The 27,852-nt window shown below is 55.7% G+C and overlaps 1 protein-coding gene across 2 annotated transcripts; it reads right to left on the reverse strand.

Annotated features, from left to right (window-relative positions):
• Window positions 1-455: 455 nt before the first annotated feature.
• Window positions 456-26,438, reverse strand: ASS1 (argininosuccinate synthase 1). Of its 2 annotated transcripts, none has more exons than XM_014873316.2 (15): window positions 26,360-26,438; window positions 23,905-24,016; window positions 23,368-23,436; window positions 22,940-23,128; window positions 21,060-21,116; window positions 20,546-20,620; window positions 17,553-17,623; window positions 17,140-17,170; window positions 13,443-13,533; window positions 11,531-11,615; window positions 10,515-10,579; window positions 6,527-6,658; window positions 2,849-3,005; window positions 1,252-1,317; window positions 456-774 (listed from the first exon to the last, which is right to left on the reverse strand). In XM_014873316.2, the coding sequence occupies exons 2-15, from the start codon at window positions 24,010-24,012 to the stop codon at window positions 720-722; spliced, it is 1,251 nt and encodes a 416-aa protein (XP_014728802.2). In that variant the 5' UTR covers window positions 24,013-24,016; window positions 26,360-26,438; the 3' UTR covers window positions 456-719. The 2 variants fall into 2 exon arrangements, with proteins under 2 accessions (XP_014728802.2, XP_014728801.2); XM_014873315.2 differs by having other exon boundaries at window positions 26,364-26,400.
• Between the last annotated feature and the right edge of the window lie 1,414 nt (window positions 26,439-27,852).

Below are 27,852 nucleotides of genomic sequence, written 5' to 3' on the forward strand. Positions count from 1 at the left end.
ATGGTCGGGAAATCCAGCCCTTTCCTCTTTCCCTCTGTCTCCAGCACAGGTTTTCCTCGCTGAGCCATCCCTGCCTCCCAGCCAGGTGTGCAGCCTGAGCATGGGGAGCACAGGGACCTGCACCCCTCCGGGCACTGCCCAGCCCGGAGCCAGCACTCCTTTCCCCCTCACCTCCTGCCACACCAGCACAGGATATTTCCTGCTTTTTCGTCTTTCGTCTTTCCCGAGTCTGCTCTTTAAAACTCACCAAGATGCAGCAGGAAGGATCAAACCCCATTAACCCTTAAGCACCCAGCTCATCCCTGCATCCCGCTCCGACGTCCCTCGCTCCCCACCTTCCCCACAAGGTACCACCAACCCCCCACGTCCTTCGCAGCCACTTAATCCATTCCCAACTCCACAAAGCCGGGCTGGGGGAAGCGCTGGGCCAGGGGAGCAAACAAATGAGGCAGGAATAAAGCCCGGCTCTCAATGCCGGACCCCGCGCGTGGCTGGGGGTTTATTTCTTTCCCCACTTCTCTTCCGATGGACAAACCTCCTTTTTTTTTTTTTTTTTCCCCCCCTGATTGCATTTCACTTGCAGCCCCGTAACAAAGCCGTCACCTCCGCCGCCACTCCGCTCCAGGGAGACGAGTTACAATTACAAATTGCCACCACAATTAGTGCTACTTCTTAGAGAAATTAGAAAGGGGAGCGGGAGGCTCGCGTGCGATTGATTGCTATTCATCCTGCTTTACGGTGACCTTGCTCTGGAGACGATGATATTCCTTCAGCCTGGAAACCGGGATTTAAAAAAAAAAAAATTAATTGTAAATTAACAGTAAGAACACACATTTCCTTTCAATTAATTTAAGCAGAATGAGGGGGCGTGAAGAGCAGGCGTTTGTTAAGGCTTGTACAGTTTAATTATTTTTTTTTCCCCTTACGAGATAATGTAATTAATCTTAGAGGAGTCGGGGGGACACGGAGGATCGGGGCGAACAAAGCAGTTAACAGGCAAAGGAAAAATTAAGAGCCCATTATGTAAATGCAGCGTGTTTTCCAGCCCTGGAGTTGGGAGGGGTCTGAGAAATAAGTAAAAGAACGAGGCTGGCTGTGCTGGGGAAGGCTGCAATTAAACAGGGCTGGTACTGGGGGGGGGTGCTGGTAGCACCCCACTGTTCAGGGGGAGCTTGGCTCACCCCCAGAGCCTGAGTGAGGAAAGGGAAGAGCCCCGGGGTGCTGGGGAGGGTCCCCCTGGACCCCACAGACCTGAGCGAGTTGATGTTGATGAAGCCGGTGGCGTCGGCAGGCTCGTAGTCCCCTTGCACGTTCATGCTGCAGAGGGAAAGGCACTGTCACTGCCATGGCATTCCGGGGGGAACTGGGGCTGCCTTTGGGAAGGGAGAATTGTGGGGGACCCCAGAGCTGGCTGCTCTCGGCTGCTGCTGTCCCCTCATGCCCTGGTGGCTGTGGGGGCTCAGGTCCCTGCCTGGGGAAGGGGCACACGGCTCAGGAGCAGCCGTGCCCAGGCTCCACACAGCCCCAAATTTCCCTCCTTGGCTCCTCATGTGCATCATCATCACCCTTCCTCCCCGTGCCCAGGATGTTCATCCTGTTCAGAGTAATCCTGCAGGTATGGCTGTGCCATGGCAAGCTCTAGGACAGGGATGGGGTCCTGGGCAGGGGACACTGCCCCTAGCATGAGCAGGGCTCTGGGCAGGGGCAACCTCACACTGGTGTGGGGGTTTATGGACCTGGCAGCCGATTCCTCTGAGCAACACTGAGCACATCCCCTTTCCCAAGGCAGCAGCCACCCACTGAATCCCAACTCCAACAGTTTCCTACATCCCCAAAACACACAGCTCATTTCCCAGAAACCACAAACCCTAAAGGAGGAAGTGAAGGGAAATAAAGAAGAAAAAAAAAAAAAAAGAAAAAAAAAGAGTTTACAACGATTTTACCTCCCCTGACGGGCTACAGAAAAACCTCTGTGCTTTTATTTTTGCTCATTCGAGTGGTTCTGACCTGCTCTATAATTACGTTACTTTCTACCTACTGTGCAGAGGCATTTCCACACAGCTCTGCCTCTCACATCTTTCTCTCGAGTTCCTGTGACGCCGTCACTCAAAGGCTTTCAAACCAGCGATGTAGAAATCAAAAAGAAAAGGAAAATGGATGGAGACGCAGGGAGAATAAGTGCCCCTGCTTTTCTCTCCCTCTCTCTTTTTCCTCCGTCCCACCCCCCTCTATCCTCCTTTTTTTTCTTCCCTCTTTTTTTTCTTTTTTTTTTTTAATACTTTATTCATTTAATCTCTCCAAGTGAGAGTGTGAAGCATAATGAAGGGTTGGGACGGATTATTGGGAGCTGTTGATTTTGAGGGGGAGGGAAGGGAGGAAAAAAAGCCAGAGAAGAGAAAGAGAGAAGATAATTTGACTCCGACTGATCTAAACTCATTCGGGTGTATTTATGGCTTATAAAGTGTTTACAGAGATTGAAAGGAGTTGAGGGAGGGCTGAGGGGGGAGCGAGCAAGCGAGAAAACAACACGAAGAAAAAGGGAAAAGTCAGAGGGGGGAAAAAAAACAACATTGATTTGAAAACATGGCTCGTGCTTCAGCCAGGTGCTGGGCTGGGCCCACGGTGTCACTTGTGCTACTGGGAATGGAATGGGATGGGATGGGATGGGATGGGATGGGATGGGATGGGATGGGATGGGATGGGATGGGATGGGATGGGATGGGATGGGATGGGATGGGATGGGATGCGGTGGGATGCGGTGGGATGCGGTGGGATGCGGTGGGATGCGGTGGGATGCGATGCTCACTGTCACCACTCCTGCCCACCCTGGCTCCCAAGCCCCGCTCACCTGACCAGCTCCTCGTTGTAGAGTGACCGTGGGGACTCCCTGCCCAGGATGTAGACCTGGCCCTTGAAGACAGAGAGGCGCACGGTGCCCACCACGGGCTCCTGCGAGCGCCCGATGCACTCCCGCACAAACTCACACTCAGGGCTGTGCCAGAAACCTGAGACACGAGATGGGATCAGCAAGGAGCCTGGGGAAGGCCAGAGCGGCCTGGGACCCCAGGGCATCCTAGGGTGGTCCCCAGGCTAAGTCTTACAAGGCAGACCCTGGGTAATTTCCAGGGGAAGGGATGCAATTGCAGGACTGGGAGAGGAAGTGAGATGCTGAGCCACGAGGGGTGGAGACCTCCCGTGTTTCCCTTCCCTTTGATGGCCCTCAGGTTCCCACTGGGAGAAGAGGATGGAACAAACTAGAAGCAGGCCATGGGGCCTTGTTCCAGCTCTGCTGGGCAGGGGTGACCACGCAAACAAAAAGATTTGTTAAGTAGATATGAAATAGCCACTCAAAACCCAGCATCTTGGGAGGGCCAGGTGGAGACAGATGGACACAGAAATGGGGGGGGGATCAGCTCCCAGCCCCCCAAGAAGGGGTCTGCCCCAAAGGGCCAAGTCCAGCCTGTGGACTGTGCTCAGGGTGATGCAGCCCTACAGGAATACCTCACCCCCAGCAGCTCTGGGAAGGGAAACCCCCTCAGCAATGGGGGTTCCCAGGGGGGCAGTCACCCCAGGAGCTCCCATTCCCCATCCCAGAGGGATGCAGAGCAGAGTGCTCTCCCCAAATCACACAGCTGGGCTGACACTGGGGCTGTGCTTTGGGACACAGGTGTCTCAGCAGCCTCAAGTGGGCTCTCCACATTCCCAGCCCCACAAGGTCAGAGAGGCTCAGCTTGTCCTTGTTGCTGCTTGTGGTGAAGTTGGACTTGTCCCCTCTGATGTCCCAGCACGAGGAGCTGGTGGGACACAGGGAACCAGTGCTGGCACCCCAGAAAACTCCATCTAAAACTCCAGCCTACTCCTGCCCTGGCTCCAGTGGGGACAGCAGCCCCTGGCAGCCCCAATGCCCGGAGCTGAAGCCCAGGCTGGGTGTTGGGGTGATGTGCAGTCACACCACAGCCCCCCAAAACACATCCTGGGGGAGCAGCTGTTGGCATTGCAGGTGCACGGAGGGGCCGTGGCCCTCCTGTCCCTAAGCAGAGTTATTAGCCAGGGACTCCTCGGAGACCTGGAATAAAGCCTGGGAGATGTAGAAGGAGATAGAGGTGGGGAAAGAAAGAGCCCATTCAGCGCCCTCGGTCATCCCCGGTTTTATCTCTCCCATCTCACACCGGTGCCCTCTCACCTTTCCCTTCCCAGCTGGGCTCTGGGGCCGAAGCCATTAAAGAAACAAACAATTTCTTTTGTTGTTTGGCCTCACCAGCCCCTGAGCAGGGCTGTATCCTGCAGCCTTGTCCCCGGGTCTGTGTGGCCCTGCTCCAAGGCACAGCACCATGGCCCTGCAGCCCCTCACACCAAACCCACTTCCCTGGACTGACCCCCCTCAGCTGCTCCATCCCAGGGGGAACCTGGGGACCCTTTCCCTGAAATCAGCACTGCCATGCCTGTAGGAGCCCCGGCTCCAGGCAAATACACTCCTTTTCTTGGTACCCACCCTCCAAGTACAACTCTTCAAATAGCAGGACTGATGTAAAAAATCCCTGCAAAAAATAAACCCCAGACACATTAAAATAATAACCAGCTGCTTAAATCCTGACTCTGACAGCTCCAGGTGGGAGGAAGCATCTCCCCCTCCCGACCCCCCACTGCAGACACTGGAAGCGATCCCCCTTAATGACCTTCCCACCATCCTGCCCTAATCACGGCGCAGGCAGGGGGACAATGGCATTTCCGCACCTGGAAAGGAGGGAACTGGCTTCAAAGCCACCCCTCCACAATGGGATCAATAGGAACAGGGGGAAGATAAACACTAATTCTCCTTAAAACTGGACTGGCTGCAATAATGAGGTGTTAAAGGAAGGTGAGCTTGAAAGCCTGGCCTCCGGCACGGCACGGGGACCCACGGGTGCTTATTGCACCCTGTTGGGGTTGTTCCTTGGATTCGGGATTGGCTGGCAGAGAAGTTTAGGACCAAGCTGGAAATTCCCTGGGGATTCAACACGTGGAGCCAGGGAAACTGCAGCCTCTGCCTGGCAGATGTGGGGAGGGAGAATTTAAACTGTGATTCCTTGAGTGGCTTTTGAACCTGGTGGCTTCACAACAAGCCAGTGGTTAGGAATAAACAAACAAACAGGTTTATGCCTGAACTAAAAAAAAAAAAAAGAATATATAGTCAAAAGAAAGGCAGCCCAGGTCAAAGTCTAATAAAAATGGCCAGAGGCAAGAGTGGCTCCAGAGAATGAATGAGGACAGGGGCTATGATCCAAGAGGAAGGTGAAAAAGGCTCCTGCAGCCCCTGTCAGGGCCCTAAAATATAATTTAAGCCGCAAACGGGCTCAGGCATTAAATGCCAGTTGCTGAGGAAGATGCAAGAGGGAATGTCCTTGGAGGGGAGGGTTACAAGCACTGGAAAAGAAAGTGCAGGGGAGAAAACCTGAGCCAGTCCTACTGGATTATAAATATAACCTGGATCACGTTATTTCCAGGCTATCTTCCCATGGAAGAACCCATAGGAATCATCCCCTGTAGTTAGAAACTCCTGAAAAGTGATGGGAGGAGAAGCTGGGAGGCTGAGAAATCAGGGCCTGTAAATGACAAATGTTTGGCCAAGGGGCAGGAATCTCCGTGGTGTGAGACCTCCAGGGATGACAGCTCTGAGCTGAGCACCTCGGTGGGGGCAGTGGGGTTCTGAGCCCACTTAGGGCATTTTGGGCTAATCCTACTTCCTCAGCTTAGTGCCAGAGACTGGGTTGGGGTGGATCCACCCCAGGGCAGTGCTGGTTTCAGGGTGCCAGGCCAGGGATCTGCTCCCTGTGGCACAGGGGAAACGCTGAGCTGCGACCCCTCAAACTCAGCCCTGGATCTGGTGCTGTGGCTGCTTCACAGGAGGAAGGACACAGGGGTGAGCCAGTATCCCCTCGTTCCTTACAGCTCCCAGCCCTCTCCAGACAGGGCTGTCCTGTCCCAGACCAGGAGCCCCAACCCGCAGTGCCCCTGTGTGGGCTGTGCACCACATAGCACAGCCAAGGACCCTCCATCCCTCCAGAGTCCCCTGTGCCACATTGCCAGGGCACAGGGACAGCTCTCCAGCTTCAAACGCCCTGGCAGGGTTTGAAGTTTAAAGTTTGGGTGTCCCATATCCCAGTGTACAGAAGAAAAAGCAGAGGTGGAAGGGGTTGGGGGTGAGAGCTGGGGAAAGGTGACATGAGAGAGGGCAAAAGGATGGTGAATGACATCAGAATGTGCTGGTTGGGATGAAGTGGTGGCACTGGGCTGGGAGAGATGCCACGAGCAAACCCTGATGGAATATGGCATTGCCTCCCAAAGGCAGGCAGGCAGCTCCCTCGGCAGGAAAGCAGGCTCAGCGTGGGGTTTTGTCAGCCCAAACCCACCTTTCTCCCCAGGAACAGCCTCAAAACCCACACCTCAATTTTACAACCACTGGGACCTGCAGCCTCCAGCAGCAAGGAGGGAGGATGAGGAAGGAGGCTGGGAGGATGATGCTGTGGCAGGGCTGCACTGTACCTACCGTTGTACACCAGCTCTGAGAATTTCAGGGAGAGTCCCTGCTTGATTTTCCGCACTTCCCGGTCCATGGTGAAGGCCTCGATATCTAAATGCGCATGGTATAGGATCGTTCCTGCTGGGGTCTCATAGATACCTAGCCATTTTTCCAGGCAGGGGGAAAAGCAGAAAAAGAGAGAGAAACGAATGAGACCAAAACTGTCAGCAAATGACAAAAAATAATGACTTGGCTGACAGAAGGAGCCGTGGTCGAGCGCATTCAGTCTCAGCTCGCTGTAAAATGCATCTGTCATTATATTCATGCTGGGGCCGAGACAGTCCACTCCGCACCTTGCGGAGAAAATTTCTAGATTCCCCTCTTTGAAGAGGCACTCTGACGAGGCTAAATGACAGGGTTTGGGAACCGATCCCCCCACCCATCCGTGCCCAACGGTCTGCGGCTGAAAACCTGTAATTAACAGAACGAGCGGGGCACAGGCATGGGGAGCGCAGGGCCTGAAATACCCTCCTCTCCCCTCGGCTGCCGAGAAAGGGCCCCGTGCATCCGCTGGGAAGCAATGAGGCTACCTGGGGGCTGGGAGGGCAACCTCCTTTGGGGTTGGCAGGGCCCCCCCAGTCCCTTCTTGCTGCCCCCCCTACCGTTGCACAAGAGCTGGGGATGGAGGATGCTTAATTGTTTTGGCAAGCTGCTCCTTTGTTCCAGCCGTTCAGGGCTTGTTTTGTGCATGATGTGGTTGTTTGGTGTTTAAATACGAGTATGGCCGTACGTTCTCCCGTCCACGTTGGATGCAGGTGGAAATATTGTAGGGAAATGCTGAGCTGGTCTGGCAGTAAATACGTGATGGGAAAGGCTGTAACATGTCCACAGCCAGGGCTGCTCCACCAGCATGTCCCTGTCCCCTCCCTGCCTACGGGGATGGTCCCTCCCCAGTGCTGGGCATCTGCTATGGGAATGGCAGAGGGCACAAAGGAACCCTGTAGGAAATTGTCTCCACTGAAAGAGATGTGTCCCCAACCAGCCCCAGCCCCAGGAGAGGAGACCACAGGGCTTAGAGCTTCACCAGGATCTGCTCTCTCAGTGCCCTGGAGAGTGGCACAGGCTCAGCATGTCCTGTGCCAGTGTGGCCACAGTCCCACAGGTACAGCAGGAGCCACAAGCAGAGCAGCCCAAGCCTCTTCCATCAGACCTCAACCCAAGCAGTGTCCATGACTTCAGCATCCTACAGGCACAGATCTGACTGTCCCAAAGGACAGCCAACCCCTCCTGTCCAGCCACCCCAACGATGGTGCAGCCCAGGTGTTCACCAAACATCCATTTCCTCAGGGCTGTGGGAGCAGACAGCCAAGTTAACACCAAGCCCCAGCTGTCCCGTGGGCACAGCAGTGACACAGGGACACAGCGAGCAGCTCTTTGTCCCCTCCAGCCCCTGTCTGTGGAGCTGAGCCCACCACTAACACAATTAATATTCCCTCTCCTTCCCCTTAGGAGATGTTAAAGCCAGTTCGGGCTGAAGATTTGGGTACGTGCCTTGACCCCCAGCTCCTGCCCCTCTGTGAGTGCTGGGAGGCAGGACCAGAGCGTGTCAGCTGGGGCAGAGGGGAGGGCAGCTGACAGCCACGCCACTGCCGAGGAGACAAGAGACACCTTCAAAGTGACACCCGCAGCATCTCCAAGTGTCTATTTTCATCTCCCCATGTTTACAGGAAAAAGACAGAGGTGTCAGCACTGCAGCCCAACGATGCTTCAATCACCCCATAATTACTGCTAAGGAAGGGGGGACCGGAGCAGGGGGGACATGGAGGGAGGCAGCGAAGGAGACAGCTGCCGCTACTTAAAATTTTCTAATTTGTAACCTCGGCTGTCACTTCACCTCCATCCGAGCAATTTCGCAGTGCTGAGTGCAGGCTGTCACTCCCGACGTCATCCGCGGGACAGGAAGGGATGTGATGCCTTCCCGAGGAGAAGGACACGGCAATGCTCTGCCCATGGGGAAATGCTGCCCAAATTTCTACCCCTGCTCCAGGGCTGAGGCTGAGCCTGGAGGCCGAGTTTGGCTTGGTAAGTGTTCCTTGCAGGGAAGAGTTTTTCCACTTTCCTCCTCCATCAGCTCAGCGCATCCAGAGAAGGAAAGGGAAAAAGGAGAAGAAAGCCAAGGGGAGGAAAAGCCCCAGCCGACAGCGGCGCTCGGCTTTTGGCAGCGGCCGTCCCCCTCCTTCCCTCTTCCTCCCCACTGATTTCATTTACTTCACTTAATTAGCCCCCCTTCGGAGTTAAAAAGATAATTTGATAATGAGGATGTGAAAGGGAGGCAGCGGCAGGGCCGTGCCCCGCTGCAGCCCGCAGCCCCCGGCCCAGCCGTGCCCCCCGAGCGGCTCTCCCCAGCACCCTGTCATTAGCCACCCTCCTCCCACTAAAACAAATACGGCAAAACCGAGTTAATAGGGCTTAAAAGGCTGCTGCGAGCGCGTTCCGTGCGCCCCTCGCCCATTAAAGCCTTAACGAAGTTCAATTAGGAGCTTAGTAAAAATCAATGCAAATGAATTTTTCCTCTTCTCTGACTTCCCGGGACAGGGGAATGAGGGAGAGGAGGCACCTTCGCTGTCACCTCCACCACAGGGAAGGCTCTGGCCATGCTGCTGCCCGTGCCTCAGTTTCCCCTGCAGAACCCCAAATCTGCGGGGCAACCGCACACTGTTGGGGTTTAAAGGATTGTATCGTCCGAGCCCAGCTCCCATCTCCTGCACCATTGACCCTAAATCCATTTTGGGGTCCAAAATGCTCCAGGCAGTGGTGGGGTCACCCTGAGCTGCTCTGCACCCCAAAACCCTGGGAGAGAGCAGGTGCCCAGAGCACCCTCCTGTTCCCGCCTGCTCCCATCCCAGCTCTCCATCTCTCACACCTCGCAGAGCAGATTTCTGGGAGGTTTCTCTTAATCCCAAGAAACCAACCAGGGGTAGGATCCTGCTCAAAGCAAGGCGGGAGCCACCCCAAGGTCTCGTCCCCGCAGTGCTGTCCCCAGGCCCCCCGGCACACAAACACGGCAGCGATCGCTCGGCGATGTCACACAGGAGACAGACGTGACAGTTAAATGGGGTTTAGAGAAATTATTAAATGCTGGAAGGGTCACTAGAGCGTGTCAGTGGCTCTTAAAAAAATAAAATAGATTTTGACAAATTACTCAGCATCCTGCATGCAAATGCGCAGGCTGCAGTGTGTGGGTCAGGGTTGGGGTTTTTTCTTCCTTCTTTTGGTTTTAATTTGATTATTGAAACTCAGATCAAATGATTTGGGGTTTTGTTTCTTGCCCTGTGGTGGGGAGGAACACCGCAGGCTTAGTCTTACCAAAATATTTGCTGTTGTCCTGCACAGAGGGCAAGTTTAAAGAAAGGAAGCATTTAATTAACTATTAATGAGATTTAAAACAAAAGAGTTGGAGCAAGGAGTTGGGAAATGATGCTGAGCCACCTCCTTACTTAGTTTTGCATAGGGCAGCTCTCTGCCTCCAGAGGTTTCTAATAAAATTGATCCCAATGGAAGATCAATACTGGGAGACATGGACTCAAAAATGTGTAGATAAATCAAATATTTGTTTTTAAAAAACAAAACAAAACAAAACAACAAAAAAACTTGCATCAACTTCCTGTCGTTTGTACAGGTATTGGGGAGTCTGGCACCATGCAGGATCTTCCAGGACCATATCCCCACACAGGCCCCCAGCCAGGTGTGTTTTCTGTGGGGACAGGTCTCACCTGGAGGCACTGGGACCCCCGGGCTGGTGCCAGCAGTGGCAGTGGGTGGGCACCTGCTGTCATTAGAGACCAGCAAGGAGTCCCTGCCATGGGGAAATCTCTGCCAAAAGCTGATGGGGAGGGAAAGGTTGAGAGCTGCTGGTGTGACCCGAACCAAAGCACCCCAGGATTACTGAGCACCCATAATATCCCACCATGTTTTTCCCTTTTTTTTTTGTCTTTTCAGGGCAGGGCAGGCTCACCTCTGGATTTCATGCCAACGAAGCGATTCTCCACGATGTCAATGCGCCCAACACCATGCTTGCCCCTGTGAGGAGAAGGGAGGTTGCAGCAGTCCCAGCCCCACAGGTGGCTGTGAAAGGTGGGTCAAGAGGGGTGGACAATGGGGAAAAAACCCAAATGACAGCAGGCCAGCCCCTGAGCAGCACTGCTGACCATGAGGAGAGACCTCAGATAAGACAGGTGACAAAGAAATGGATCATTCTCTCCACCAGTCTCTCACTTGTCACTGGGGCCACCAGCAGGCGGCCATGGCACTTAGGCCACTGGAAAATAAACTGGGCAAGGAGACAGGACACAGTTATATTCCCAAAGTAATTTTAAAACCGCTTATTAACCATTTAAAAAGTGAACTAAGTGGAAAAGTTCATTCCCATTCACTACCAGGACGATAAAGGCAGAGGCACAGAGGAGGGTGGCCAGGGACTGGGTGGCACTTGAAGGAGTGGGTGCCCTCATGGGTGCTGCAGTATTTTGGGAAAACTCCAGAGAATGGGTCTGTGCCAGCAACAGCAGAAACTGAGCATGGGGTGGCACAGGAAAGAAAACCCCAAAGGAGCTGCTACTGTGGAGACAGGAATAGAAAAGAGCAATGAACCTGGCCAGCTAGTCTCCATGCCCCAAAAAAGTCAACTTTCCACACAAAAAGGACACTGAGCCCTCTTGGGGAGATAGGATGAGGCAAGATGTCAGAGCAGAGGGTCCAGGACTGAGCTGGCACAAGAAGCAAAGGCCACTGGGCAGGGCAGCTGGGGCACACGGGCAGCCCAGAGGACCTGTGAGCAAAACCCTGGGGTATTTGTACCCTCCTGCTCCTGGCCGTGGTGCCCAGCTCTGCTTGCTGGCATTTATGGTACAACTGGGACCGTCCCTGGGCTCACCAGGACATGCCTGCTGTCCACCCTGCTTCCACCCCACGCTGGGTACCCCGGGGACGCTGCCCTTGTCCCCTCTGCCAGCCGGACACGGTGGCACTCACGCGATGTCGTTCAGGTACACAAAGAGCTCCAGGGCCGAGGAACGAGTGGCTCCATCCCCAGTGTTGGTGACCTTCACTGGGACACCTGCAGAGGCGGGGAGAGAGGATGGGCAGGATCAGCCGGTGTCAGGATCCCCCCGGAACATCATCCCGTGGGCGTTAAATAGATGTGACAGATATGAACTCTAAATAACTTCTTAAAAAGGCATATCCAAGCTGGTGCGAGGGGGAGGGGGACCCACCTCGGGAGAGGAGCGAAATAAATAAATAAAAAAGGCCATAAAAACGTCACCCCCCCTTTTCCTCTCTCTCCTCCCTCTCTTTTTTTTTAGGGCCTGTGAAATTGCAACCAGGCCCTTAACTAATTGAATTTCACGCTCCGCAATTGTCTTACAGCACAGCACCTTCTGTCCCACCAGCCCTTGCCGGGGAGGGGGGACAGAGTGACAAATGTGTGCATGGGGGGGTGTCTGGGGGGAACCCCCACACCGGGGCTCGCCTGCTTGCACACGCACACACACGCACCCCGCGGCGGGGTGCTCCCCGCCATGAATTAATTATTGCACCTTTTCTTTCTTTTCCCCCCTTTAAAAAAAAAAAAAAAAAAAAAATTAAGGGCACCGGGCAGGAGCAAAGCAGAGCGGGGTGGTGGTGGTGGTGGTGGGGGGGGGGATGCTGAATAGAAAGAGGCATTTTTCTTTAGCGGTGTGAAATGAGCAATAAATGTATTAGGAAGCTGACAAGGGGGCTGCGGGGCCCACAAAGAAAAGCGGTGCGGAGTTGGAGGCTAATCCCCCCTCCATCTGCCCTCCTCATTACCATTTAACGCACTATCAGTTGCCAATCAGCCTCAATGCCTCCCTTTCTAGCCTTTATTATATAGGCGCCCGCAAGAGCCCTGTCTAGTGATGGGGGCTGTCAGCTCCCCCCCTCTGCCCCCCCTTTAAACCCCCTATTTTCCAGGGGTTTATAAACTCAGTTGTAAATTGCTATTAAATGTAAACTCGCGGCAATAATGAACCTTAAGCTGCTTCTCGGCGTGGGCCCCCCCACCCTGCGCCCTCCCCTCGCCCCGGCTCTTTCTCTCCGCATCCTCCGCCGGGATATTGGCCGGGGTCCGCTCGGCGAAGAGCCGACGTTGTCGGGGCTGTTGTTGCTGAAAGCTGCTTAGCCTTTGAAATAGTTAATAATTAGATTAAAACTTCAAATAAATTAACTAGGGGCTGAATGGGCTGCCGGGAGGGGGGCTGCTCCTTGCAGGGGGATCATTATAATGGAGCAGGGAGGCTGGCGGTGGGGAGGGGGTGTCCCCTCCCAGCAGGGGCTCCCCCCAGCCTGTGCTGGGCTCGCCACTGCTGCCAGGATGGATGGTGGCACGGGGATGGCCGTGCCTGGCAGAGGTGGAGCTGCTGCCCAGTGTCCCCTCCTCAGTGCTGGCTCTGGGACTGGGCCCTGACGTGTGTCCCCAGGGATGCGACAGAGCATCGCTGTCTCCTTCATGGTAGCCAAATCCTGCTGAGTGTCCTGCCTCCTTCATGGCAGCATCACTAGCCAAATCCTGCCGAGTGTCTCCCCAGCTGTTACACTGGCCAGCATCACCTGCATGCCCTCAGAGCCACCTGCAGGAGAGGGCCCCTGTGCCCACTGCCCCTTGCTGGCAGGTGAGGGGGCTCAGACTCCTTTCCACTCTCAGAGGTCCCAGAAAGCCCCCGAGATCTAACCAGACCCCCTGCACACCTCAAAGAGCCCTGGGGTGCTGCAAGCACCATCCTCAGCCCTAATGTCACGAGTCAGGGCTCACCCATCTGCCCCCACCCTGGGGATGCTCCCAGCTGCCAGGAATCCCAGTCCCGCCTGGGAAGTGGGGCTTGTCTTGGGGGACCAGGGACAAGGCAGCAAGGAGGGCTCTTACCCCGCTCAAACTTGATCTCCAGCACGTCTGGGGTGTCGGGAGAGTTGGCCGGATCACAGGTCTTGGTGTAGAGCCCCGGAGGAGCCTGGTTCTGCAGGGAGAGGGAGAGAAGAGGGACAGTCAGTGGCATTGCCATGGCCAACACTGCTGGCAGCCCCAACGCCGGAGTGCATCCCCCATCCCAAAGCGCATCCCCCTGCCCGGGGTGCATCCCCCATCCCAAAGCGCATCCCCCTGCCAGGGGTGCATCCCCCATCCCAAAGCGCAGGAGCAGCCCTGCACAGCACCGACGCTTACCGGGGGCCCCGGGAACAAAGGGGTTGGCAGAATCAGCCAATTTTTCCCCTCAACTTGATCTCATCTTTTCCTCCAACGCCCCCACAGCTGGAGGCGGGATGGCTGCGGAGAAGCAAGTCAGGCAGGGAAAAGCAGGACGCTGGCAGCGAGCGGCGGGGCGGGAGGGTGCCCGCACATCCCCGCACCGCGGCCGGGCTTATTCGGCACTGACCGAAAAAACTAATGAGGAGCCCTGACCCCAGCAGGTGCTCCCGGCACACCGGCTCTTTCATGGTGTCCCCGGGGTTAATACACACGGGGGAAAATAGAGCAGCAAAGCAAAAACCCATTTCAGAGCACATCAACCTTTATGTATATTTTTTTTTTTCTGAGATTTATAGGGAAGAGGCATCTTATCTCCATCAGAGCCAGGCCAGCAGAGGCTCGGGTGCCGATGGTGAATTGCTGCAATTGAAGTGCGTGCCAGAAGAAGCGGGGAAAGGGGGAGAGGGGGGGCGGGAAATGTAATATAAAAAAGCTTTCCGTCCCGGAGAGCAAATGCTTTGCAATTTCACGTGGCCCCTCAGCACTCACCCATGATGCGACTGCACAGGCTGACCCCAAAATACTTTCAGATCTGTGTTTGTAAACTCCTGCCTCCAGAGGGACTCCCCACCCAGCAGCAGCTCCAGGAGGTGGAGGGGGAATGGAGGCACAGAGAACCCAGGGCACGGGCAGCACCGTGAAGAGTCAAACTGCACCTTTTAAAAAGGTGGCAAACTGGCATTTCCCCACTAAACACAGCTGGACAATGCTGGAGGTCCGGGTATCTCCGGGCAGGGGGTCCCTGCCTGCACCCACCCACCCAATGCCTGGCCCACGCTCTCCCTGTTCCTAATTTCCATTTTAAAGCACAGTTCTTGTGCTCACTTCATCAAATTATAGAATAGTTTGGGATGGATGGGACCTTTAAATGTCCCTGTTCCTCCCTTCTCTTGCTTTCCAGCAAGGAAAAAAAAATGAAAATGTATAAAGCAAGTTAAGAAAAAAAGCCCCATAATAAGTCAACCAAAAGTTATTGCTCTAAAAAAAAAATAAAATAATAATAATTAAGCTTTATAAAGGTAAAAATTAATTTCTCTACAGAAGTTTTCATCTAAAATTTTTCCAGACAGGCAGTAAGAATTTTAGTGAAAACTTCCATTAATTTTTGTCGAAATGTATTTACATTTGCTGGATCCCCTCCAGCACCTGAGGGAACCCCACACAGCTGCAAGCACCCCATCCCACCCTCCACACTGGGGGGGACCCCTTACCTCACCCCAAACCTCGGGGTGCACATCCCAACACCAACCACAGCCAGATCCTGGGAATACAGACATAGCTACCCAAGCACTCACTGCTGCCAACCCCTCCTCAGTTCCCATTTTATGTCATTTTTGCCCCTTTCCCTCGTTTTAAGGCAGGCAGGCGCATCTTTCCCGTGCCCCCACGCACAGATTACACGGGCTGTGGATTTCAATTTTACATCGTCTGGCCTTTCCTAGCCCTGATCACACTTATTAACTAGATGAACCTGTGAGAGATGATGAAAAACTTTGAGTTCAAAAGGAAAAGGTGGAAGGGGGTGGGAGAAAAAATACTGGAAAGTATTAAAAACTCTTTACTAAACATTGGAAGTCAAAGTCAGGTAGTTTCCAATTTTCCGAGCCAACTATGAAAACCCCTATTAAATAAAATAACTAAATAGAAATAAAAGTGACATTTGGCTTGCATTCCATCATTACGGTGTGAGTCTGTCCTCTTTTTATTCTCTCTCCTAAAAGCACAGTTCAAATGACAAATAGTTTGTTGCAGTGTATCAATGCCTTCTATTTATCCCTCCCAGCAGGGGGGCTAGTCCTGCAATGTCATCTTTAAAGGGGAGAGAGGAAAAAAAAGGGGGGGAAAGAAAGGAAAAAAAAAAGGAAGAGTGTGTGGAAAGCGAGAGAGGGAGGGGGGAAGAAAGAAGCAAGAAAAACGGGGCAAGAAGAGAAGAAATTGGAAGCAAATGGTCCATGAAGTAAACCATGATGCAGAGCTATCGATGCCGCAAATGGTTTATTCATCCGGCTGATATTGTTGTGCCCGGGACTGAATGAACTCTTTCAGAGTGCCATATGAAGTTAAAGCAAGTAAATTTCTATCTTTCTCCACATTAGCTGCCTCATTGCCCTTCAATCGGGCCTCACAGAGGCAGAAAATAGCTCAACCATCTGCTTTCAAATCCCTGCGTTTGGCAGGTCCCGGGGGTTTGGGGAGGGGAGCCCGCCGTGCCTGGCACCCCGGATCTTGCCAGGGCCACCTTGTGCCCAGCACCACTTCCCGGGCCGGGAAGGGGACAGCAGCAACAGTGACAGCAGCGACAGTGACAGCAGCGACACCGCGCTCCAGGACTGCCACAGCGTGAGGTGCCCGAGCAGGGGATGCTCGGGGATGGGGTCAGGGCACTGGTCAGCCCCATTTTCCAGGCTGGATTTGGGAAGGGAACGGGCTTGGCAGAGCCTGGGGAGCGAGGGAGGAGAGGAGAGGAGCTGGGTGCGACAGGAGGGTCAGGATGGGTGCGGGTCAGTCCCGCGCCACTTTCAGCTGAAGACCTGAGCACCCACCCCGGTGCCAGCCACTGTCCGTGAGGAGGAGACGCCACGGGAACCGGGCTCTGCAAAGCCCACAGACACCCCGGAGGGCACCGAGGAGCAGCAGGATCCCCTCTCCACCTTCCTCTTCCTCTCGGCCCGCCGCAGGCACGCGTCAGCCCCGCTGCGGGAGCGGCTGCGGGCACGGAGCTCCAGCGGCGCCGCTCCCTCTCCCTGCCCGCCTGCCTTCCCCTCCTCTGCCCGGGCTGTCGAATTAGGGCTGATGGATAGTTTGAACAGCGGCCGGGCGCTGGTGACCCGCTGGAGCATGAACAGCGCAGGCAGGGCCAGCAGGACCACGAGCACGGCTCGGAGTGGCCCGAGATGGGTTCGGAGTGGCCCGAGATGCGGCGCTGTCACCGGCAGCGCCTGGCAGCAAGTCCCTGTTGGTAGCCAGAGCTGGTGACCCCATGGGTGCCCACAGGGTCTCCAACACCACCCACCCAACGCGAGGTTTTCCCACACTGCTTCAGGGGACACCCTGAACCTCTGCCACCCGCCACCAGCTCTCACTGCCGCAGCAGCACCGCGCCTCTCTAATTGCTCCTTTATTGCGGCCCCGCGACATTGTCCCCTCCGGTGTCACCCTGGAGCTGTCCCTTCCCCTATTCAATTAACGTGCCGGGGGAGGCGGAGGGGCCGCGGCGGAGCCTCCCCGCACACACGGACGGCCCCGCCGTGAAATTTCCAATTAGGCTGCAAAGACACGAGACGCCCCCGGCCCCGTGGCTGCCGTGATCGATTACCTTGGGGTTCTCCAGGATCCCGGCTTCGTAGCTGCAGCAGGCAGGGAAGGAGAGAGAAGTCACTGCAGCATCTGCAACTTGCAACCCCAAAACCCACCGGGACGAGACCCCCGCTCCCACCCACCCCGTGAGGACGGACATAAGGATTTGTTATGGATTTCCAGAGCATTTTAGCAGCAACCCTGAGAGGAGAGCCAGGCTTAGGAGAGTGCAGGAGATCAATGCTGCCACTTGGAATGTGGACAACTAGATAGAAAGGGAGGATGGAGGATTTGGTGTCACCCATGGTCACCATGTGGTGGGGCAGCCTGGGACAGCAGATGTGCAAAAAGCTGCTCTGGACATGTAGGTTGGAGGGGACCAGATCCCAGATCCTCATCTCATAGGAGCTCCCCACCTGCCCAGCTCCTCACCTGATGTGCATTAGGTTCTCATCCATGCTCCAGGGCGTCTGAGGTGTCACAGGCACTGGGATCCCATGTTTCTGCCAGGAAAGGGAGTGGGGGTAAGACAGCCTGCAGGGAAAGCCAGCCCTCATCGATGCTGGTTCCCAGCAGGACCAGCCCCAAAAACAAAGGCACAGCCCATGGCCACCAGCAGGGCAGCACATAGCAAGGTGGATTCCCATGTCCCTGACCCCGAACAACATCAGCTCCCACCACAAGGGCCACTTCAGCAGGGCCATCAGGGACACAGTGTGGCGTTGGGGAGAACGGTCATCCCAGCCCTGTCACAGGCTGAGAAGGGGCCCCAGAGCACCCCCTGACCCCCAGAGATGGGGACACCAGCAGAGATGTTGTCTGCTTTTCCTAGGCTCAGGGCCAGGATGGTGCAATGCTCTCAGGTGTGTGGTGGGGTGTTATTTGCAAGGTCAGGAGCTGAACTCGATGACCCTGGGGGTCCCTCCCAATTCAAGATGTCCCATGATTCTATGATTCCCCCAGCCAGGCTTCTCAGCAAGGGGAGGTGACACAGAGATCCGAGTCCCCAAATCCACAGGATGCTCAACAGCTTAAAGAGGACTAATGCTCCGTCATGAGGGGACAGCAACACATCCTCACAGCCTCGTGCAAACACACGGTGAAGCAGATATGCCCCAAGCAGGTGGCAGTGTCCCTCTGAGCCTGGGCACCTCGAGCATGCCATGCCCAGGGACGTGTGGCCCCACACCAGCTGCCTCCCCAGCAAAATGTGCAGCACTGAGCCCGGCTCCCTAACAAGGTCACCAGCATGCTCATTTATCCACTGACATTTCAATAGGGGAAATTGCCTGTGAAGATGAGGTGAATACGTGGGGGAATTAGCAGGAGAGGTGATGGCAGCAGGCTGAAAACTGCTGGAGCCAGTGGGGACCTTGCCCACCCTGCCAGGACACCGAGCCACAATGTGCCAGCTGTGGGATGGCCACGGCAAGCCAGGGATGGGGACAGCAGCTCCCACTGAGCCTTGATGTGTCTGTACAGCCCGTGCACTGCTGGACAGCTCTGGCGTTTCAGTGTCACCACAGCAGGGACATCAGCCCAGGGCTCAGCTGGGGACAGAGGAACAGGGGCTGAGTGGGCATTTCTTGTTTGTCAGGAATAGGGCGAGGAAATGCTTGTGGTTGTTGCATCACAGCCCTCAAACCATCACCTGAGATGGGAGCAAGGTTCTGAGATCTAATGCTGCAGAGGGACTGACTCAGCCCTGCTCCTGGGGGGACATAGCCTCAGGCTCATGGGTTCTGATTTGCTGGCTCCCCAACATAATTCCAGCATAGGGCCTGCTGGGATCCCCCATTATCCAGTCTAGACCTCCTCTGGCACACCTTAAGGCCATTTCCTCTTATCCTATCTTGTATTTGGAAGAAGAGACCCACCACTGGCACACCCATCTCACCTGGGGTGTACAAATCCATCTTTCAGACCTGACTACCCAGTGATCTTGAGCTGACCTGCCAGCCCTCTCCTGCCTCTGCCTCCTCCTGGCAGCTGGGGAAGCCAATGCTCCCCAACCCATCCTTACCCTATTTCAAAGGGGAACCTCCAAGTCCAGACCTCATATCTACAGAGCCTAGGCACCCTTTGCTGGAGCCAAAGGTGCCAGGGACAGAGAGGGATTGTGTTCTCAGCTTCTGTCCCTCCTGGCTCTGTCTGTGGCAAGGCTAATCCTGGAGCAGCGTCCAGGAGAGCTTGGCTGTTCTCATTAAGGTGTGTGAGAAGGAAGCAGCCACTGGCACAGATTTGCTGCCAGAGCAAGGCTGGCTTCAGCCCCTGGGCAGCAAATCCATGGAAAGAACTGTGCCACAGTGGAACAGAGCCTCACTTTCCCTGGCACCAGTGGAGCCCCAAACATCATAATTTTCTAATTCCCCCAGCACCAAGGTGAGCACATATATGTGCTCAAAGGTCCTGGCTATGCATCTCCCTCTCTTAAGGATGAAAAAGAAGGGAAACCACCTTTTTCTTTTTTATAACAGATAACCTAAGACTGAGAAGTACTTAAACCCTCACCCCACAACATTTTGCTCTTGGAATGGGGCCTCAATCCATTTGATTCCCCTTTTCCCTTCCTTCCAAACAAACAAAACAATCCCCACAACCAAACAAAACCCCCAAACCCAAAACACATGTTCCATTTTCCATATAATAAAACCACGGCGCTCTTAATAACTCCCCTATTTGACAATTTGTTTGGCAACATATGGAAAGCTCTCGTAAACTCTCCCCTTCATAATACAACGGCAGATGGCAAACACAATCCTCAACACGCTGCTCTCTCCCGGCGACCCTAATGGGCTCAGAGGGCTCCTCACCCCATGCCACATCCCTCCAGCTCCACATCTTGCCTTCCCAGAGATTACCCAGGCAGCTTCGATGGCAGCTATTTAAAAACTGCAGCAATTTTCTGGTTTATGCACAGAGCTGACTTTTCCCTTTTGATTGATTGAGCCGAGTTGTCAAGCATTTCCATGAAGTCGCTAAAAAAGAAAGGTACCCTGGTGGGCACATAAAAACCTGATGCAAAACTTCTAACATGTTTTATTGTAACTTGTACTTCAAAAAGGAAGGGACAACAAAGGTGAATGTATTTGCTTTGTCTGTTACACAAGTCAGGGAGCTGGGACCCATTTCCTTGGAAAGTGGGTTACAATTAATAGACAGGTAATTACAGGGCTTTCAGAAAGGAAAGAGGAAAAAAAAATAGAGGAAGGGGGTGGGGGAAAACCCTGACCAGGAGGCTCCTAAGTGATGCTGCAGGGATGTTGTGCTGCTGTCACCCACCAAGCCATGGTAAGCATCCCGTGGTGACCCTGAGCATCCCACAGTCACTCCAAGAATCCCACGGCCACCCTGAGCTTTCATAGCCACTCTGAGCACCTTTGGCTGCCCTGAGCATCTTGTGGCTACCCCACACCAGCTCCTACCTTGGCATAATCCATCAGCTCACGGCGTCCAGGGAAACGCTGGTAAAACTCGGGCAGCCTCCACGGTGCAACAACCTGGCAGGAGGGCAAGAGATGAGAAACCCCTGCCCTCCTGTAGCCCCTGGGCTCCCTCTGCCCCTGCGAGCCAAGGGAGCCAAGACCCACAAGGTGTTGGTCCCCCAGCTGAAATTTAATCTCCCAGCACAAGGTGGGAGTAAACCAAACCCCGACCCTAACCAGGCACTGGATGCAAAAGGGAAACAGGCAGCATCGATTATCCAGCAGCTGCCTTGGTACTGTCTCCTCTGTGGCCTCGTGGTGTTTGGGGTAAAAAATAGGTCAATTAAGGATCATTATAGCCCCCTGAAATGCCAAAACGTCGCTGCGTGCAGCTGGTGGCTTGTTAAAAGTGAGGCAGGGCCGTTTGCATCGGTGTTAAAACAGAATTCCCACCAGCTGCAGAGGGCCAGGAGCCTGGCAGTGGGGAGGCAGGGGAGGGGTTTGAGTGCCTTACCTTGATCTTGGGACACAGGGCATAGCAGCTGAGCTCGAACCGAACTTGATCATTGCCCTGAAACACGAATAAGAGATGCTGAGGGGTCACCCCACCCCGAGGTGTGACAATACAAGCATACAGCCCCTGAGGAGCTGCTTGGCTCCAGCCACAGCTCCCTGGTGATATTGCAAACCTTGGGCACAAAGCCAAGGATCCTCTGTCCCATGGGAGCATTCCTGGTCCCTCTCCACAGCTGGAGAGCCACTTTCTGTAGTTCCTGATAGCTGTGTTTAAACCAGATCTGGATATTTTTTCCCCCAAAGACATCAAAGGACAAAGAAGGAAGAGGGCAAGGTGAGGGTAAGACCACAGTGAGCAGAGGGATGGATGTAGCAGCTCATAATTAAATAGCTCAGAACCTCCTTTTACCTTAACTGGCCCTTGCTGATTAGGTCCCACTAATGAGTCCAGGTAGCTGGGAAGGGGCAAGGAGCAGTAGGAAGGATGGGAATTATTGGAGCACTTCCAAGGGAATAGCACTCACTGAAACCTATATCCACCCTCACCAAAGGGCGTAAGGACCCCCACTTCCCTCCCATCGGCCTGGAGGATACATTTACACCCGGGCTGGGAATTCCCGAGGGACTATTACACACAGGCAAGTACATCCAGCAGAGCACTCATTTCCCTCACGGGCCCAAAACGTGTCCATCTGCTCCGGCAGCGGGGACACCCAGATGGTCCCATTTAAGATCCGCAGCCGGGTCGAGTTACTCGCAGTCAGTCCCTGCCTGTGCCCGCGGCTTAATGGCTTGGGGAGTGCGGCCACCGAGGGTGTCCCTGCCAGCAGGGACGGCTGGTGACACCTGGGAGCACAGGGGACACCATCGCATTGGGGATGTGCTACCCAGGGCACCTTTGAGCAGGAGCTTTCAAGAAAGGCCCGCTGGGGAAGGATGAGATGGAGAGAAAAGGGTGCAGGGACCCGACTGAAGCAGGAGAGAAAGTTATTCTGGTCATGTCGCCCCCAGCTGCCCCTCTGCCCCATCCCCTAGGTACTGGCAAGTCCCTCGGCATCCTCCTGGCTGCTTTTAAAATCCCCCTTCTAGCAGAGTCCCCACTGTGGGGACCCCCAAACCTACTGCGATCCCCCCAGGGAGTCGCCTCGCCTGACCCCAAGGCAAAGGCTGTGGGAAGAGGAGAAGGAGGCACTCGGCAGGTCCTGGGTTCACCCACTGAGCCCTCACCTGCCCCAGGTGTCTCCACCCCGGACTGGGCAGCGGCTGGAGGTGCCGGGGGTCACCACGGTCACGTCTCGCAGGTCCCACCACGCTCCCCGAGGGGGATTCTCCCTCTCCAGGAAGGGGCTGGCCCCGAGCATCCCTTTTCCACGGTCTCTGGCTGCCTCTAGCGGCAAAGTGTCCTCCCTGCGGCCAGCGGGGATGGGGACAGGGACAGCCGGGATAGGGACAGGAATGGGGACAGGGACGGGAACAACCGGGATAGGGACTGGCACAGCCGGGATAGGGACCGGGAGAGCCAGAACTGGGGACAGGAATAGGGACAGTCGCACCTATTCCAAGACACCCCTAGCCATGCCGGGTTGTGCTGGCTCACTCTCTTCCTGGCCCGGGAAGCCTCAGCATTTTGAAATTGCTGCCAGGAACAGCGTTCAGCTGTGACTCCAACCTTCCCAACAGCGAGACGGAACCGAAATTGGGCACAGAAATCCCAGAAGTGAGAAGGAAGTGTCGAAACACGGTTGATTTTTGCACAGACCCTGCAAAGCACCCACAAAACACCCTGTGCACCCCTCCTGGCACCCAAACTTGGCCTGCGGACTGACCAGCTCCCTCATCCAAGCACCTGGAGCCATCCCTGCCCATGTCCCGCCTCACCTTGCCCGTGGCCCCGTGGGCCACGTACTGGGCTCCCTCACGCTGGGCGATCTCCACGAGCTTGTGGGCGATGCAGGGCCGTGCCAGGGCCGTGCCCAGCAGGTACCGATCCTCATAGAGAGCGTTGGCCTGAACTGCCGGCCAGATGAACTTCTCCACGAACTCCCTGCTGACGTCCTCGATGTAAACCTGCCAGCAGAGGGACATTCCTGATGGAAGGGTCGCTACGGGGGAAACGCACTCCTCTGGAGTTTTAGGGACAGCGCAGTGAAAAGTCTCTTTGCGTCCCTTTTCCTAAGTGTTGCTGAAAGGCTTTGGGGGAAAATCTCTGGAGAAGGGATTTCTTATTGGCACGGTCCCCTCTCTGGGGTGTGTGAGACCCCAGGGCTCATCCCCATGGTGGGGAGGAAGGGAAGGGACATCTTTACCTTCTTGGCCCCCAGTGCCACAGCTTTCTTTCGTGCTGCCTCGAAATCTTCCTTCTGCCCGATGTTGGCCTGAAAAACAGTTAAAAAAAAAAAAAAAAAAAGACTCTGTATGAAACCAGACCACAAAACCCAGTATAAGCCCAGTTTGGCACAGGGTATCATGCAAGGCATGACAGAACCCGTGGTGGCTGGGCTTGAGGACACCCAGGATGGGTAGGAGGGGAGTTCCACCCCCTGAGGTGGATATCTCAGGGCCGTGCCTCCCTCTGCCAAGCCCCTTGGCTCTGCCCTGATTCCCTGCCTTCATTAGCAGAGGGTCATTAGCTGTCAGGGACAGGCTGTGCCACACAGGGCTGGCAGCTCAGCAGAGCAGCAGTGAGCTGGGCCATGGTTAACCAGTGTGAGCAGGGTCACCACCACAGCCACACACATGCACCAGGACCCCCATTGCTCACCCAAACCCCCACAGACCAATGGCCCAGCACCCCCTCCACCCACAGCCCCAGTTCCTAGGACAGGGCTCAGCCCAGAGCTCACCAGGTAGGCGACAACGTCGTAGCCCTGCTCCTTCAGCCACACCAGAATACAGGAGGTGTCGAGCCCCCCGCTGTAGGCAAGGACCACTGTGCCCTTGGACTGAGCCATGGTGCTGTCAAAGCAAAGGAAAAGGGGATCATGATGCCACCAGCCCCTTACTGCAGCCATCGGCAAGGATCAGCTGAAATAAGAGCCCTCCCAGGCTGCAGGGAGCCAGGTCAGGGCTGGGGGCAAGAGGAAAAGCCACAGCACTGTGACCACGGCCAGGCTGTGGCTCTCAGCCAGGGTGGACACCCTGCCTGTGAACCAACCTGTGCACCCAGGGGTGGCTGGACAACGGAGGAGTCCAGGGCAGCTTAGGAGGGCTGTTTTGCTCTTACCTGTTCTCTGTGCTGGCAGCCCCAGCACAGCCTGCCCCACTCTCTGCACGTGTCCTGCAGTGCTGGGGAGCCGGGGCTCAGGCGCAGGCGCCCGGCTGGGGCAGAGGCACAGCTCAATGCCTTGCTCTGGCACGACACAGCACGTCCCGGCCGTCTGCAGAGCTGCCACAGCTCAGCCCCCAGTGCCCATCAGGACAGCAATGGCTGCAGGGCTGGGGGGCTTGGCAGCATCCCCTAGAGCCCAGCCCAGCCCCAAGTCTAATTAATGCTTACGAAGCATTTGTTCTAATTGTGCTGCACGTGTTTCCTGCCCGCACACAACACGTACGTGGGGATTCAGCACCTCTCACCCTCCAGCCAAGGATATCGAGGACTTCAGCCAGCAACAGGAGATGGTGAAGGATGCAGCAGCCTGGATCTCAGGGGAGGGTTGGGCAGGAAGCGGGTCCGGACTGTCCCTGCTGTCCCTGGGCCAGGCTGTGAATCCCAGGGCCCCATGAAGAGGCGATGCCAGCTGACCCTTGGCCGGGGGAGGCGGACGGCAGAGCCGGCCAAACCCTGTCCTGAGCAACTTTCACACTGCTGCTGCCAAGTCAGCACAGCCCTGCTCCTGCGGGCCGGGAAGGCGCCGAGCCGGGCTGCTCCAGCCTGGCCCACCCAGCACCTCTCCCAGCGGGATGTGGTTATGCCGAGGTGTGCCCCAGCATCCCGGGCCTGCCAGCATCCCACGGGGTAAGGCTTGGAGCCAGCCAGGGGCAGGCTCTGCCCTGCTTCTGCCGGGTTCCTGCTGAGGAACAAAGGGGTCTGGCAGCCCCATACCCTTCCCTCCGGCTCCCCGAGCCTGCCCGTGCCCAGGCTTGTGCAAGCAGCATTTCTCTGCTCGTGGGGCTGTGCCAAGCTGGGTCTCTGCCCAGCGAGGTCCAGCCGTCCCTTCCTCAGCGGAGCATTTACAGGAAGGCAGTCGCAGTTCGCAAAACGGCCCAGCCCAACCCCGACGCTGAGCCTGCGGCTCCTTTTGAGATAACTTCCCTCCTTTAGTCCCAAACTCATCCCCGCTGTGGCCACCAGCAGCGCTGGAGTGGTTGCCAGCCTGAGTAAGCAGCTCTGAGACCAGGCATACTCGCCCTACAAGTGGCCCAGCAGGGCGATAGGGAAATGCCTCCAACTTTTGCCTGCTCAGACACGTCCCAATGTCGCAATGCCCGAGGGGCCTGGGGGCACCTTGTCCTGGAGACGCATCCTGCATCCCAGAACGGGGGTGGGGCCGTTCCCAGCTCTGGAAACACGGCTCGTGCCAAACCCGCCTGCCCAGGAAGGGAGAGCCCCGAAGTTTCAACGTTCGGTGGCAATAAATCAGAGCAAACAAAGCTCGGTGAAGGGGAACGCGGCGGGACTTTTTCAGCCCTTGTTATTATTCCGTAGCAATTTCCGTGTGAGTTTGGGCAGGGATTTTACTGGAGAGACTAGGGCTGCCAAAGGGAAACTGTGCTTTCGGCTTTAAACCCAAGAAATAAAAATGAAGAGGGAGGAGAATAAAAAGCCTGGAACTTTGGTAGAGAGGAACTGTCTTTGCCAGCCGGGCTGGATGAACAGCCGGGCTGGGATGGGGCAGGCAGGAGGGGCAAGGACAGGAGCAAAGGCAGGCAGGAGGGACAGGAACAGCCTTTCCAGCACCAGAGGCATGTGCTCACTGGTGCTGGGATTTTCTTCAGCATCACTCCTGCACCTCGTGGAGGTCCCATCCTGTCCCCCAAAATCCCTAGTGCAGAGTGGAGAGGGCACGAGGGGGTACCGGCTGCGATCTCAGTTCCCACCCTTGAGGGTGCCCAAGGGGACCTCAAGGAAACGGGACTCACTTGGAAACCCCCTGCCCTTCCCAAACTGAGCTAGGAAGGGCTTGACTGCAGTCTGCACAGCGCTGGGAAGGGGCTGGCACTCCACTGCCCTGCTCCAGCACCCGGGCTGGGGGACACTCGTGGCTGGGTGAAAAAGGGACAGACAGGATGAGGGGACATCCCCCAAGGCAAAGGCTCCCCTTTCCCCTCTTTCCCCTCTCCCCCCGTGCCCACACTCACTCACTCCCGGTGTCCGGCTGCCCTCGGTGCTCTGGTCCGGTGCCTGGAGCATCCTCCCCCTCTTCCTCCTCCTTTATAAGCGGGCGTAGGCAGGCGGAGCCGCCGCAGGACAGTCCCCCCTTGGGCACCGTCCCCAGGAGAGGCCCTGCGCTCCTCCTGCCCTCGGGTGCCAGGCAGAATAGGGGGAAAAGCTGCCCCCAGGCCGGGATGGAATCAGTACCCAGCCCCATGCCCTGCATGGCCGCTCTGGGTGCTGCCACAGCTGTCCCTCCATTCCTGACCTCCAGAGCACCCAGTGCTGTCATCCCCCCTGGGGGACTCCATGGAGTCACCTGCCCCTGACGAGAGGGAAAATGGGGGCAGAGGAGAGATGGTGCTCTGCTCTCCTCCCTGCACCAGCAAGAAGGAGGAAGGTTGGATTTATCTGAACCTCCATCAGGAGGCAATGCAGGAGCCAGGGTGGGCAGGAGGGGACAGGGCAGAAGGCTGTCCATGGGGCCAGACTCACCATTCCCCTTCACACATGCCCAGGGCACCCCAGACCCACAGCACACATGGCTTTGGAGGACAGGAAAGCTCCATTCCAAAGCACAGAGATTTTTAGGGGAATCTCAGACAGGTGCAGCAAGACCCAGCTCCAGTGGGAGGATCTGACCACAGGAGGTGCACGGCCACCATCAGCCTCTACGGCCCAGCCCTGGTGCCTGTGGGCTCATGTCTCCTGGGCCTGCACACCCCATCCCACACCATCAGCTAGGGCTGAAAGTGTTTTGGGAACAGCCTCCATCTTCACCATGTGCAGAGAGGCCACATCCTGCTCTTGCTGCTTGAGGGACTTGACACCAGAGCAGGATTGGACCTTCAGGGCTGGACATTGGCCTTCTGGCATTGCTGCATCCAGATAACCCCCCTGTTATGGTCCAAGGCCAGGCAGGGAGGTGTCATAAGCCCTGGGAATTCTCCCACACACTGAAGGAAGCTGCCTTCTTCAAGCACAGCTAATATTTAGCCAAAAACATCTTCATAAATCAATAAGAGTGCACAGAAACCAAGTAGATTTAAAAAAAAAAACAAAGAAAAAATACTATTTCAATTTAATACATGGTTAATGCTGGGGTGCCCCACACCCTCCCCAGTTCAGAGAATCCCTCCCTGCACCCTGGTGGGACCCTTGCTGGCCACTGTCACCCAGTTCATCTTCCCACCCCCCACATTTAAGGACTGATAGCGGCCAAGGCCATCCAGAGCTGTGTTTGTTCTGGGATCTGGGACCTGATTACAAGAGGTTGGTGGGACATCTTATTCTCCCCGGGATCCAGACTCCCCTGCTGAGTCAGGGGCAGGATCTGGGTGAAAGGAACACAGCTGAGAGGTGTCTGGGAGGGACAGAAGAGGTACAAACTCAGCACTCCCTGAGCCACGTGCCCCACCGATGTGGTGGGGAGGGACAGGAGGAGAAATGACCCTGCGTCCCCTCCTGTCCCTGGGCTGTG

This window comes from Sturnus vulgaris, chromosome 22 (assembly GCF_052056855.1).
Source record: "Sturnus vulgaris isolate bStuVul1 chromosome 22, bStuVul1.hap1, whole genome shotgun sequence".
NCBI lineage: Eukaryota > Metazoa > Chordata > Aves > Passeriformes > Sturnidae > Sturnus > Sturnus vulgaris.